This window comes from Botryllus schlosseri, chromosome 8 (assembly GCF_051294905.1).
Source record: "Botryllus schlosseri isolate E-star chromosome 8, Bs_hap1, whole genome shotgun sequence".
NCBI classification, from domain to species: Eukaryota; Metazoa; Chordata; class Ascidiacea; order Stolidobranchia; family Styelidae; genus Botryllus; species Botryllus schlosseri.
Window position 1 is genome coordinate 14262355 of NC_137243.1, and position 14940 is coordinate 14277294.

At 42.1% G+C, this 14940-nt stretch overlaps 1 protein-coding gene across 1 annotated transcript in view; it reads right to left on the minus strand.

Moving 5' to 3' along the window:
• Positions 1-4366: 4366 nt before the first annotated feature.
• LOC145444213 (DNA-directed RNA polymerase III subunit RPC2-like) overlaps positions 4367-14940 on the minus strand; it is a 153907-nt gene continuing 143333 nt past the window's right edge. Inside the window, exons 6-19 of the mRNA XM_080322149.1 lie at positions 14663-14722; positions 14429-14602; positions 14275-14364; positions 13438-13705; positions 12589-12697; positions 12437-12526; positions 9896-10088; positions 9347-9520; positions 8519-8647; positions 7689-7886; positions 7136-7264; positions 5944-6193; positions 5562-5775; positions 4367-4762 (exon numbers count right to left, since the gene is read on the minus strand). Coding sequence (XP_080178275.1) covers positions 4426-4762; positions 5562-5775; positions 5944-6193; positions 7136-7264; positions 7689-7886; positions 8519-8647; positions 9347-9520; positions 9896-10088; positions 12437-12526; positions 12589-12697; positions 13438-13705; positions 14275-14364; positions 14429-14602; positions 14663-14722 — 2415 coding nt within the window. The 3' untranslated portion in view covers positions 4367-4425. The remainder of the gene's footprint in view (positions 4763-5561; positions 5776-5943; positions 6194-7135; positions 7265-7688; positions 7887-8518; positions 8648-9346; positions 9521-9895; positions 10089-12436; positions 12527-12588; positions 12698-13437; positions 13706-14274; positions 14365-14428; positions 14603-14662; positions 14723-14940) is intronic.

Genomic DNA, 14940 nt, shown 5'->3' on the forward strand with positions numbered 1-14940 from the left:
GAACAAAAACGTCGACTGTTAGTCGCGGAAGCTTTCATCCAGATAACGAGGATTGCTGGGACTTCCACACTTACAGTGACTGCCGGTTTAACATCCGGTGTAGAAGATCGCACAATATAAGTCGCAGCGAGCAATCTTTTCATGTGGCAAAGATTTGTTCCGTCACAGAATCGCGTTATGGGGGTTCTGAAGTGGAGGTGCTTAATACGGCGGGCGAAAACAAAACATATTTCATGCCGTATTGCGAATATCGGTACTTGAAAAAAGCCACAGAAGGAAACTTGGTTATTATGCAGGAATCATCCGCTATACACCGAAGAGCCCGTACGAACTATGGGAAAATATGTGCAATTCTTCACGAAAGTCAGGGCATTGACGAAACTTTCATCCCCCTCGAAGAGGATTTGAGATATGGCTTCACTTTCGTGGACAAATCTCGTCATCTGAGGAAAAATGTTCTTGCGTTTTCAACGGATTCTTGCGCGAATCATCAGGATTGTAAACGCATCGGGGTTCACATTACAGCGACCGCCATTGGAAATCATTGCAGAAAATTGGACAGGAACTTCGTACCATTTTATAAGAGAAATCCACGAAGTCAGCCGAGTGGATTTACGGCCGATTCCATCCAGTTAGCTGTCTCTGTGTATTCTCATACTTCTTCTGATCACATCGAGCAACCCGTCCTCACTGCATTGTTTATTGATTCAGAACGATGCCTAGATTCCGATGACCAGAATATGTGTAGAGAGTATATGGAGGATATGTGGAAACTATTCGCGAAAGATTCTTTTGTAGATGACGTTTCTTCCACTGTTGCTGGCTTATTATTAGTGAACTCTCTTGGTAGTTGGAGACTAAAAATGATAGCACGAAATTCCCTCGATTTCTTCAATCAACAGATAACACTGTATTTGCGGTCAAAGGTGAGAAAATTCGTGGCAGCAAAACAGGCCCGTCCCACATTTGGCATACCAAATGGGGAAATAATGATACCGGATGAAATAATCGACAATGTAGACCTAGCTTGGAACTCCCCTGACTCTACAGTCGACGAAAGAGAAGATGCTCTTGCACATCTGCTTGGTTCAGCGAAGCGGACAGATAAAGAATTCTGGAGAGAATACGAAGATTGGTACACATTTGCTGCGACATCCTGCAACGACTTGACAGATAGTCATATTGTAGTAACAACATCTCCGATCGGCCAGACCTCAGATTATGTAAATCAACAGATATTATTGGCAATTATGATATCGCCATCGGTTTCTTTGTACTCAGAAAATGAAATAATAGGAGTCATTGTACGAAGATACGAAACACCAATTATTCAGAAAGCCGTGTTAAGGCAGATATGGAAAGACTACGTACATCTTCAATTAATCGGCGTTCATGGTCGTTCGCGGGGCGAAAGAGTCATGCTAGTCAGAGAACTTTTCGTTTGTGAAGCCTTGGAGAGTCCCCCATTGAGATATAGCTCTGAAGAATTTCAGGATTGTGGTAGAAAATCTTTGCGCAGCTTGTCGTTTATGATGCAAAATCACACATGCGAGGAATATTGTAACACGAAGCTTGCGGTTCTGCAGGGAGAGAAACTTACTGCATTAGCAGGTACTGTAAAGAAACACGGAATCGATAGCTCCAAAACAGCCGATAGCATTCGCGAAATTGTTGCTGCTAAGACCATTGACGACACGCCTTACAAGTGGATAGAAGGCGGCGGCGGTATCAAAGTGACCCTTAGGCGTGGGACCGAACTGCAACTTCAACTGGCAATCAAATCAGAATCTGACGAAGTTGAGCGTGACACATACTTACGACTTCTGAGAATTGGAAAAGACTGTCATGTATGCTTGGCTCATCTCAACGAACCCGGTAGAGCCTTTCTATTAAGTAGTAGAAGAGATGTTAAAGATACCCTTTCCCCAGATCTTGCTGCTAAAATTGGTAACAATATCAGACAAACACGCGCGACAACGGTCATTTTCAAGAAGAAAAGAATAATCTGGAATGATTGTTACTTTTCAGGAGGTAGATTCGTCTTTGCTGACAGTGATGTCAAGCGATCCAACCTGTTGTGCATACGAAGAGAAATATTGTCAAGCAATGAGTCGGAGATATCGTTCGTTTGGGTTTGTCACGCTGTTGTATCGAAGGTGTCGGATGGCGAAGTCACATTCTTGGTTTGCAGTCTGCATCAGGAGCAAATTCCAGGCATTATTTTCAAGGACGATACTGAGTTTATTGTCGAAGTCATCGATGTCGACTATGTAAACGCAGACCAATGCAGTACCGAACATCAAAGTAGTGAGAATGAGATGTGTTCAAATTCATGATTTATTGAACGAAACTGAAAATTCGGTAGGTCGTCATTGATGGATAGGAGAATAGCGTTACGCGCTTTCAGATTAGAATTTGGAGCATGTAAAAGATTCCATTATCATGCGAACTTGATTTCACCAACACAAATTGCCAACGTTTAATTAGCATTGTTATGTGATAGTTGGGCAACTGCGCATGTGTGCTGTCCACCAGGTGCCGATTTGTGTTCATTGGTCCAAGTATGTCATTTTTCGAACCTAATGTGTAATGCGAATAGCGAAGTTGCGACGGCCAACATGCAGTGCGGAGAAAACTTCTTCGCTTGTTGATGTAGCTGTTATATATTCTTCTATCCGCACATTCAATATATTTGATGCGTATATTGTAGGCTTACCATGTTTTGGAAATCTAAAAAGAGGACACTTTTTCAGAAATTTGCAACTTGCAAAACCGGAGTAGAATTCTCAAAAACCGGTGAATTTTTCCCACTTTGTGATCGGTCGACTAAAAAAAAGGTCATCTTTACGCTCAGAGCTAAAATCACCGTTTTTCACTCCGAAATACCCGCCGGAGCTTCACTTCTGTGCTAATTTGCGGCATATCACTCGCACTTTGCTCTAAATCTGACCTGAATTTTCAAAAAAGAGGACAAAATCTCAAAAAAGAGGACAAAAGGGCGTCCTCCGAGGACACTTTCAAAAAAGTCAAAAAAGAGGACAAATCCTCTTAAAAGAGGACGTATGGTAAGCCTACATTCAATATATTTTTAAATCGTTATCAGCAATTCTAATTATAAGTCACTAAGGCTCCGAGTCACAAGTCAATCTCACTTGTAAAGTTTTGACTCGAGTCAAGTCGAGTCATTTTCAATTCAGCACCGAGTAAAGTCCGAGTCCTAAGTCAACAGGAAGAGGGTCGAGTTCGAGTCATGCTATTATGACTCGAGTTCAGGTCATTGTGTTGTGTTGATTTTCTGATGACTCGAGTCATTTTCTCAAAATGCGGAAATTACTCGACTCGACTCGCCGAGTCAATCTGTGTATTGACTCGACTTGGACTCGAGTGATGGCGCATGACTCTAACGAAGTCATATGACTCGAGACTCAGACGGCCAAGACAAACATTTCATAGTAATTTCGGAGGATAGTAAAATATAACCACACTATTGGAATTTCGTTCATCATTGGTACTGGTACTTGAAAATGCAGGGTTGTAATGACTTAGTTCGAGTCATCCTGCGATCAGAAAATCATGACTCGAGTGATTATACAGCCCTGCACATTATCCGCAGAGATGTTTTCTGACACGATATCACAGAGATGATACCGATTGAATATTATGCCATTAGTGTGAAACAATTTGGCCCGCGGTGTAAGATCCCTGCCCAAATCCGAAAATCCTAATATATTGGAACTGCCATATGCAGATCCATCATCGACGTAGATCGTGTATGCGGTAGTTCGAAGCAGGTTTTTGCCGATGACAATTTACTTACATAACAGCAGTAATCGAGTTATCATTTTTAAAATTGTTTAACTTCCTATCTTTCATCGTATCGCAGTCTTGCGGTGTATTGAAATTAAATTTTTAGCAATAAATTGAACTGTAGAGCAACCATAACTATTTCATGGGCTTATGCGTATCTCATAGCGAATCATCAGTACCGAATACCAATCACTTTTCCACCCAACCCAACTACTACACTGCTGCAGGCATGAAATCCTGAAGAATTTTGCTGACGGCATGGCCGATGAACAAACAGAACACAGATATGCCTGCAGAATCTGAAATCCGTGAACACGCCAGAGGAGCAAGTGGCACTAACACACGCATCCAACGGTAAACAACCTCGAAAGGAGCCGTTATAATAAATTATACCCGTTGTAAATCTATCTTGGGCGAACGTTTCTCGAACTGCGAAACATATTTTGACGTCAGAGATGACGGTGACGGCCTACCAGACATTGCGCCGGACCCCACAACGGACACATACCCTAGCTCTGCACGAGCAGCTTCACCAAAACACAAAAACACAGACAACAGATTGCACAAAAAGGAATCAAGTTTCATTGCAACGGAAAAGATCACACCCGCAAAATAACGTCATTCCTCATTGTACGGTCTTAATTTCAAACGAGGCACGATGTTCATCGACGTCAGTTCCTGGAAGAGCAGCTTACACGCGTAAGGCATTTTGATTTTGGCGATCGCCCGAGAAGATTTGCAAAACTGGCAGTAGCCGGAATAGCCCAACAGCCCGCAAGTGTCGCAAACTTCCACCTCGAACTGATCGCTCGAAATCATCAAGCGCTCGAGAAGCAGCATGCTGGCGCCGTATCCGATCAGACAATCGCGTTCCATCTCGCCTAAACGGAGTCCGCCGTCTCTGGATCTTCCCTCAGTGGGTTGCCGCGTCAAAACGGCTCTTGGGCCTCGCGCCCTGCAGAAACAGTAGAGATTTTTCTAGTTGATTGTATCGAACATCGATTGAAAGGAATGTATTGGGTCAGAGGTGGTTAAAGTAGTCATCGTTTGTATTGAAATAGAAGTAGAAATAATCTTGTAAATTTCTACCCAAGAAGAACAAGTGATTTCCGAGTAAAATAGTGAGTATTCTAGGCATAGTTTTGCATAAGACTGAAAACTGTTGAGTGCTGCAAAATAGTAGAAATATTTGGTCACAGACCAGTGTCCACTTCTGATTGGGACCAGAGGTGGCTGAAGTAGTTAGAATGGCTACTCAGGTGGTGGTGTGGAAGTGGTTGTAATGACATGACTCGAGTCAAATTTTGTATTGACTCGACTTGACTCGAGTCAAGATTATAAAAGTGAGATTGACTTGCGACTTGGTTACAACCCTGAGAAGTATATTTCTACTCAATTACAAGTAGAAATGGCGATTTCAAAGCATGTCAAAACCACTTCAAATGGAAGAAAATGAAAGGCATTAAAAGAAATTAGGTACTTTCAAAAAGGGGGTGTCACATACTTCTATCAGTTAATCAGAGGTGGCTACTTCCAGAATTTGCAAGATGTCTCTTCACGAATAACACAAAATGAATAATGACACTACAAATTGGTGCAATTTTCGACATTTTCATTCACACTAGTGATGGAAACTTGTCCCCAACTACTATTTACTTTTCAAACTACCAAATGCGAAAAATCGGTTAGCCAAAAAAAACTGTACAAGTCGGGGTGGAAGTAGCCTAAAGCCATCCTCCCCTACAATCCTGTACCTTGCGTGCATTTTATCAAGCACCATATGCTTCAGTTTCTGGTAGTAAACCGGCCCGTGGTAGATGTAGGCTTCCAAATGCTCTCCGGTAATGCCCGAGGTGAGGCAGTCTTTGCCGGCGTAATTGAACCCGTGGTCGACCAGCACTTTGGAGAGATCTTCCACCTGGTCACCGCCAAACGCAGTCCCGTAATGGAATTTACCTTCAACAGCGCCTGCCAAGACAGCATCCAGTCATTAAACTATTGATGGCATAGTACGATCTGTACATTCCAGAGATGAAAATGGATTTGAAGATTCGAACTCCAATGCGTAACAGGATATGAATTCGAAAATATCAAAACCGCACATAACCGGCATATTCCCGCTTATAAGTTTCGTACCTGCTTTGCTTCCAAGCAGCTCGATCAGCTTGCCGACCGTCATACGCGACGGATACCCGTGCGGGTTCATGACCACGTCAGGGCAGATCCCGAAATCGTTGAACGGCATGTCTTCCTGGGGCACGATCAGCCCCGTGACGCCCTTCTGACCGTGTCGGGAGCTGAATTTGTCGCCGAGCTCCGGGCGTCGTGTTTGTCGCAGCAAGATTTTGATCAGGAACGCTTCTTCCGTGTTTGAAGACACCATCACCTTAATGGCGTAATGCGGATTTGGCATAAAAACAAGGTACGACGAACGCGGTCAAGTAGTTGAAGCAATGTTGGTATTGGAACAAAAACGGAAGGAATGTCACTCATTTATACTTAATTGAGTGGATGTAGCGATTTTCGAGTAGGACTATGCCAAAATCACATTACGTAATAATAGAACATAACAAATCTGAAAAGCGCAAGACATAAATTGAAACAAGGCCTCACAGATTTTTCTTTGACAATCACTGCAACCAGCCTTCAAAATTGCAAGACGCATTTTCGCAACAAAAGTAAAACGGCCCGTGGCAATGAAACTAGCAGCTATTTACGAAGTTATCGTGATGTAGGGTTTGCATCATTTGGTTGTCATGGCAATATCGCTCCTGAATCGCGAATCTATACATATGCTACTTTCTACATGACAAAATCTAACAAGTAGAAAGTAGGTAGACAGAGTTTAAAAACTGTCAAAGCACAGGAGGGAAGTCGTCTAAAATATGTGAACCTGAACAAGTGGTGGGAGCACGAGTCCCATTGAGCACTTTAAAAAAGTAGAAGTGCTTCTGTTTAACCGTCTCAGGATTTACAACTGGGTTCCTAGTCGTATAAGCATGCAATCCTCGAATAAGCATGCAATCCTCGAATATGTGGGTTGATTTTAAGGTTATAAATTCAAATGTCAAAGTGTCGCATGCTCAGATGTTGTTTTCGATTGTGTCGCATGCTTAAATATCAGGCAACCATACATGCCGATTAAAACGTCAGGTTGTATTATATTTGATCATGGCGACGTGACAAAATTCGCCAACGTAAACACCATTACTATATAAAATGAATGCAGCTTGTAACTGCTGTTACAGATTGGTATTGTGCAAAATTTGGCGTGTCTGTGATATTGGGAAAACAGTTATTTTCCCAACAACTACTGCGCGCTGCTTACCTTTTCGATATAGGAAGGCACCGGCCCTCGGTAAGAAGACGGGCAGTCTTGAAATGACGTTTGCTTTTGCATTGGGTCGTTCGATTGCAGAACACTCGTTTGTAAGGGACATGATTTATTCACAAGCACCTGAAGAAGTAATGCAAAATTCCTGTCGATTTCTCTTTAGAACTCAATTAACAAAGGAAATGCATTTAAACTGCGACCCCGGACGGGGAAATATTCTACTCAAACTCCAATAAGCAAACGCGCCTAAATACAACTCTTGATAAGACAAAATAATCGGCTTAGACTCTAACGCCAAGAAGAGAAAAAACCTACTTCAACTCCAATAAGAGAAGATTTGTAAATTCAGGATTCCAATAAGAAAAAAATTGTTAGAACTCCGAATTCAACAAGAGGGAAAAATCTACCTAAACTTCAACTCCAATTCTAAGAGAAAATATCTACTCAAACTCCAACAAGAGAAGATTTGTATAACTCCGACTCCACAGTCATGCTAATCAAAACTCTCCAGTTTATACTTTACTGCATGGAGCTACTCGCCAGGTACCTGCTTGCTTTCAACTTTTTCCCCGGGTGTGCATATGCCGTCAGCGTCGAGTATATTGTGCTTCCAGACCGGCTTGCGTGTTTCCGCGTCGAGCGCCGGGCCCATCACGCGGTCGAACGTCTGATTGGCATACCGCTTCAGAATGCATTTCTGATTTCGATAAACCAGACATCTGCCGTAACCGCGGTCGAGAGAAGCCTGTTGAAAGGTTACATTTGCTCGGCATTCGAGGTCAAGTCCAAATTTCACAGAATTGAATGCGGAGGTTGATGGGCATTCGACTACTTACACTATTTACTCGAGTGATTATAACAGCAAATTACTTCTGTTTCCAGTATTTTAGGCACAACTATTCATTTCCATTACAAAGTACAAATTACAAAGTAGTTCTGAGATGGTGTACAGCTGTGCATCACTTTTACCAAGTGAAATCGTCATAGCGATTCAGCGAAATTGTGAAATTGTCCTTGAAACACAGTAACTGTAGGCCTATAATAATGTTTTGCACAATTTTAGTGTCATTGGTTATCTTGCATCTTCCTATTTCCAAAGTAGCGCCTCTTATTAACCACTATGTATGCGACCACTCAACCAAAATCTACTTTTCTGAACTATTTATTCCGGAAATTTTTACACCATAATTTTCAACTTCCAATCGAATTAGGACACGTCTCGCTACTTCTATTGGTAATTCACAGCGTTACTTCTTGTACCGACGCCAGTACTTTGACGAAATGACCACCCATGAGTAAGAATTTTTGCTTGTTTTGTATTTAACATAAAAAAAGGTGGGGCGCAACAGGATAATAGCATCACGACTTGGAACTCACCTTATTTAGCACCAAAGCATCCTCAATATCATAACCGCTAAAACTCATTACGGCGACAACCGCGTTCTGCCCAGCAGGCAGCTTTTCGAAGTTGATGAGTTCGATGGTCCTGGTCTTCACCAGTGGAGCCTGTTGGTGGAAAAGCAAGGGGGTTAATACAGCATAGCATAAAACAGCACGAATAGATAGCAACAAAAACGGGAGTGACACAGGCAGTAAATTTTGAGAATGTGGCAACCGCACAAGTGGTCAAAGTAGTCAGCGTTTGTACCAAAGTTAAAGTAACGCCATGAACATAAATACATAATTACGAGTAGAATTGGCAATTTCCAAAAGTGCTTCAAGTAGAAGTAGAGGGTCAAAAAGTACTAAGTACGTAGTTTCTAAAAGTAGATTTGGCCAACTGAAGTGGTTACCTAGAGTTGACTTTGAAATTGAAGGATACATCTGTACAATTATCGAAAGCACATTCAGAAACAGCGGTTAGTTCGCTCAGTAGCTATGACAATTTCAAACATAAAATTGAAGCAGATGCAGTACTTTCTACTTCGCAAAATCGTAAGCATAAAAGCGAGTAATTATGCCTAAAACAGTAAAGCAGAATCACAGCTTGAGTAAGTATTTCAAGCAGGCCAAACACATTCGAATGCTGCAGAGAAGTCGAAGTCCACGTTACTGACCACCGTTGGTCAACTGTCAAGTCAAGGCTTGTTTAATCCGTCTAGTAGTGAACTTGATAGCAAAACATACGCTCCTAAAGTACTTCTCCGGCCACATCATGCTCTATCACAAAAGAAAACGACTTACAGTCATACAAGACTAATATACCTGAGGATAGCAGAGCAAATACATCAGAGTATCAATGCGGTTCCTCTGGTTCAAAGCGATCGTTCCCATCGCCTGTTTCCCCATAGCGCACTGATACGTGTTTCTCGGAGACTGGTTATGATGCGGGTAAGGAATCAGCCCAGCGCAAACGCCCAGCAGAGTAAACGGCTCGATCTGAAAAAAAAATACGCCATGATCGCACCAGGGCGGTAGAGTCGGTTAACTACACCAACAACTCAAGACATTTTCAACATACCGACTGCAGAAACTTAAAAAAACCGACCCTGACTCGTAATATTTTTATCACACAACTATGACACCAAAATTACTGCAAATCTACTCGGAAAATTATACATCCATTCCATTCCAGCTATTATTATGACCAAGTGGATCGAAGTAAATAGGGAATTTCTAAAAAATTGTTCTCTCGGAGTGAAATTCTGAGTTCGTGAAGCTCCGCCTACGTGAAAACTTGATGACTTCCGTAACCGTGCCGACTCCGGCCAAACTCTGACTCCAAAGGTGTGTTACAAATAATCCATGACCTACCTCAAGGTGAGTGGTCTGTGGTCCCATGTCTTTCTCTTCCACCGCGATGTTGCAATCGTTCTCCTCGTTGACGTCGAGAAATTCGACCAGGCCGTCGCGTAGGAAATCATCGAACGACCTGAGGCCGCGGTGTAGCTCGTGCATGTGCCGGGACTCGACCTTGGATTTGCCCTTGTGCACGATTATGTAGGGTCTGCGATAATGATACATAGCAAACGTGAGCAATTGAAAATGGATTTGAAAATGTCGGACGCAATGATCTTTGCGGAAATTTGGATCGGATATGGATTTACGATGTTTGTGAAGCGACTGGATTTCGATTGGGACTTGGATATTAGGGTTGTCCATAATTTGGAAAATCTCAAAAAAGATGCGTATCCATGTCTCATTCTGTAGATTATTGATAAAAAACGTCAATGAACCTGCAATAAGCTCATAGGAAAGTCGTTAACATTTGTCTAAATGCGTTTGAAAGTAGCTGCCGTAGAGTGGGCGTGTCAGCGACCATAGAACGGCGAGAAGACTAGTAATCACGTCTCTTGATTGGTTAATCACTAATCAGCTATGCTTGAATAATCACGACCACAGCGAATTGCTGATTATGTGCTTCTACTAGTTCAAGAAGTTCGCTAACGGCAATGATTCTGTAAGCGCATTGTACGTTGGTGAGTTAATAATAAAATGAGACATCTGGTCATTGAATGTTTTAGTGTTAAAACTAGGTACCGATAGGTTTAGAGCAACAAAAGCCTCTTGCAGGCATGACAGAGGTGAAACTTGGAATGATTATGAACTTATAGAACTAAGTATAGATACCAGAAATACCTATCTGATATGCTTGAGATTACGCCAAGTGGTCCTGCTCTTCTGGGTGCAGGTAAGGTATATTAGACATCGCCAAACTGGTGCAGCATACCATGTGAGATGGATAATCCTGTATGCTCAGAAGATATGTTGCTCGACCAGGTAGCTTACATTGGATTTCTGGAGAAGAGTGTAACTACCACACCGCTTCAATACATCCTTTTTTGTCCATGTCTGGTTTAATTCAAGCATTAGTCGTGATCCAGCCGGTAATGATCTAAGATTCATTAAGGACATGCTAAGCAATGCAAGTAAACTTTTTTTTGCTGGTCCCACCAGCATAGTCTGTGCTCATCTTTAGACCTCTTTGCACGGCATCATTGAGGACTTTGACAGCACTTGCGGATATGATTCATTACGCTGCAATACTCTGACAAGTGCTAAGCATAAATGACAGATTCATCCAACCCTTACAGCATTCAAGACTTCAATTATATACCACGACAACAGCCTAATAAGATCAGACAAAGTAAGTACCGTAGTGTTATTCTCAAGCTTTATATTTGTATTCAATGATGGTATATCCCCTCTGAAACTAGAAATTCGTTTGCCACTTGCATAAGCGCCTTTGCCATATTTTTCTGCTTGTTTTTGTGCTTTCCATCAATGAAATCAAGGCATACAGGCTACAACGGTTACCTTCACAATAAGCCATCCAGTCATGTATTTAAGGATATTGTGAAGCAGCTGTTCTTTGTTCATCATGTATTTCGTAACTCAACATGTTCTGAATTAATCCTAAATCATTATTTGCGGACCAAACCACAATGCGCTTACAGAATCACCGCCGTTAGCCGGCTCCTTGACCAGCTGATCAACAAGCCGCCAACGTCGTGATCATTGAAGCATAACAGATTAGCCAATCTAACGCCGTGATTTCGTGATTACTTGTCTGCTTGCCGTTCTTAGGGCTGGGCAAAATCGAGTACCTGAGTGATTCGATTCTGAATCACGTAATATGCTTCGAGTCGAGTCGAGTAATCGAGTATCACTCATTATGACGTCACAACAGGATGTACTGTGTCGAAGTCCAAATATGAACCTTTTATGCCACTACAAAGAACGTAATGCCTGTTATCCATCACATTAAAGATACTTTGGTATTTTTTCGACCATACCGATTTCATTGCACTTCTTAACAATTTTGTTGGATGATAATGACTTCGGAAATGTGTTATTTCCAGTAACGTTCGTAGCTTTAAACTGTGCCTGGTATGCTCAAACACGGCCAATCAAGGTTTCACGGCTTCCTCAGTGTAAAATAGTATCAAAACTATAATTCTCGTCAGTAAATTAACTTTCAGTTGCGAGGACCGTATAATTTCAGTACTCGAAAACATCGTCTTTTACTACTCGACTCGAATCATTAAAATTACTACTCGATTCAGATTCGAGTACTCGAATCATTTTGCCCAGCCCTAGCCGTTCTATGGTCGCTGACACGCCCACTCTACGGCAGCTACTTTCAAACGCATTTAGACAAATGATAACGACTTTCCCTTGAGCTTATTGCAGGTTCAGTGACGTTTTTTATCAATAATCTATAAAATGAGACATGGATACGCATAAATTTTGAGATTTTCCAAATTATGGACAACCCTATTGGATATAGATTTTGCATTGAGTTACAATTTTGAGTATAGATACACATCCATCCATTCACATTTCATTCAATACCTGCAAAGCCTGCCACCATCGGACGAAATATATACAGCACGGTGAGCATGATTTGTGCAAACCGATATGAAATCATCGAGGTATCCGTTTCTGAAAAAAATGGAATATTTGTCAACAAAATCCGATTTCTACCCAAAATAAGTGAGCGTTACCTTCTCATGATTCTCAGAGTCCTCACCAACTTTTTGTGATTCCTTATCACCCCGAGGATGTTGCCGTTCAGAAACACGACGTAAACCAAAGGAGAGTAGATTTCTTCACCTGCGGTGCGGTAGTATTATCATCAGACATTTCGACATGAAATTACGGTAAGAATCAGTCTGTCATAAGCGCTACTGCTATGCTGTGTAGTATTTACATGTAGGCGATTGCTGATTCACTAATGACCAACTCCCGCAAGAGAAATCTCAAACTAATCAGAGTAAGAGCTGCGAAATTTCCATTGGCCTTTAAAAAATATAATGCACAACACTACAATTCATTAAACAACAATTCTGTTAAGTGGCGGTCCACCCGCAGGACATGCTAATGAAATAATATGAAGCACTACGATAGTCACGACTAATATCGTTTTCGTCGTGGATAATTTTACTAGTGCAAAAAATTATAGAGACAACAGATGTAACATCGTCGGGAGATGCCATTCTCCCATGTATGAACTTTGGAGTCGACTATTATCAAAATCTGCCAACAAAAGGAGTTTGCGTATAACCTGCAAATGGGACATTGCGGTTAAGCTATCTGTTCGCCTCGATTACTCCAATTTTGATGCCAGTATTGACACATTTGGTGATGCGATTGTTGATATATAATATTCTTCTCATTATCTACTAGTATCAGCCTGATGAGGGTCAGTTGAAAATATTGGAGTTCATTTCAATATGAATATTTTTTCAATTCATATTATATCATATACATTTGATATCGATACATCATAATATTCGGTACTCAAATACTCGACTCGATGCTTAATAATCAAATCGGTGCCCAGGTCTACATACCGCCGAGCATGTGAACATCCTCGACTCCGAGATTGAGAGCCAGCCGGGCGGTTGGTTCTTCTTCGACATCCACAGTGATGTGAGTCATCAACGCCAGGTTTTTGACAAGCCCGCAGCCTTCACCTTCTGGCGTGTCCGAAGGACAGAGCATTCCCCATTGCGAGGGCTGCAAGGACCTGGGACCGCTCACTTTTCGGGTCTTTTCGAATTGTGACGAGACGCGGGTCATCATGCCCAGCGCTGAGATGTACGACAATCTCGTCAACACCTGGACGGAGATTATGATATTGGGTTACGGCGAAGGGGGTGGAACGGAGCTACCGAATGCTCGTAGTGATAGCAAGAGTTCACTGCGTGCTATTATCGTATCTAAACACGGCACGGTTTGAATAAAATTCTCCCAAACACAGAGTGTCCGATAACTTTGCTGAATGAGAAGACTAGCTAATTTTACTCTCTAGAAATGCTGTGACATCGAATGATCCGCATGGAAACGATCAACAATGCAGGCTGCGCGACCATACAAGATTTAAACGAGACAAGTCAGAGAATTCACTCTTAAAACGGACAATGGTATCAGTAATCAGCTACACAGTGTTTCAGTTAATCTTATGAGTTACGGTACAACAACATTTTGCCCGATGATCACATGACACCTTTCGTTTGATTCTTGAGGATAAGTGGCAGCCGTGAAATAGCGTTGGACACGGACGTAAGACAGAATATTCGTGCGTCGAATTTAGAAACGGTAGGCTAATCAATGTTAAGTGGCTGCGCATTTTGAAATGACCCATTTACGCAAGCAAGCGAGGACATAGTAAAAATAGCTTCACTTACTTGCGTGACACCCTTCCGCTCCATCTTGAATCTCTTGACCACCCAATTTCCGGTGGATATCGCAATCACAAGGCCGTTAGTGATTTGATCCTGTCAGAAAGCAAGATTGCGGTAAAGGCGAGTTTTCGAGATGAACAGCCACAAATAATGTTACTTGTCTCATGTGCCTGACGATGTCGAACTGGGCCGCTCTCGGCTTCGGTATCGTCATGTCCGCGATACGTTTCAACTCCGCGTTAAATCTCTTCAGCAGATCCTCGAAAAGTAGCGAGACAAGGCCGCCGGCCAATTCCATTCTCTTGTTACCATAGTAATCGCGATCGTCAGCCTGAACAAAAAATGATCTCGGCACACTCGGCCAAACAGTGATAGGCTCAATGACAATCACCTCCAGCTTGCCGGTATACGTCAGAATTGTCCTTCGAACCATAAGCCCGAGATACACAGCCTTAAAACAAGTACAAGACAGTATAACGCAGAGCGTATACCATTTACAATACATGCTCATTGCCCATCGTCGCTAGTCAGCAAAAAAGTGCTTCTCATTAAAAAGTACTAGGCGAGTAGTTTGGCTTGTGCAAAGTAGAAATAAGTTCGAAGAGTGGTTTGTATCATTTGCGACTGAAATCATCATATTAACCAGGCTAAATAGGCCCAGTATCGCGG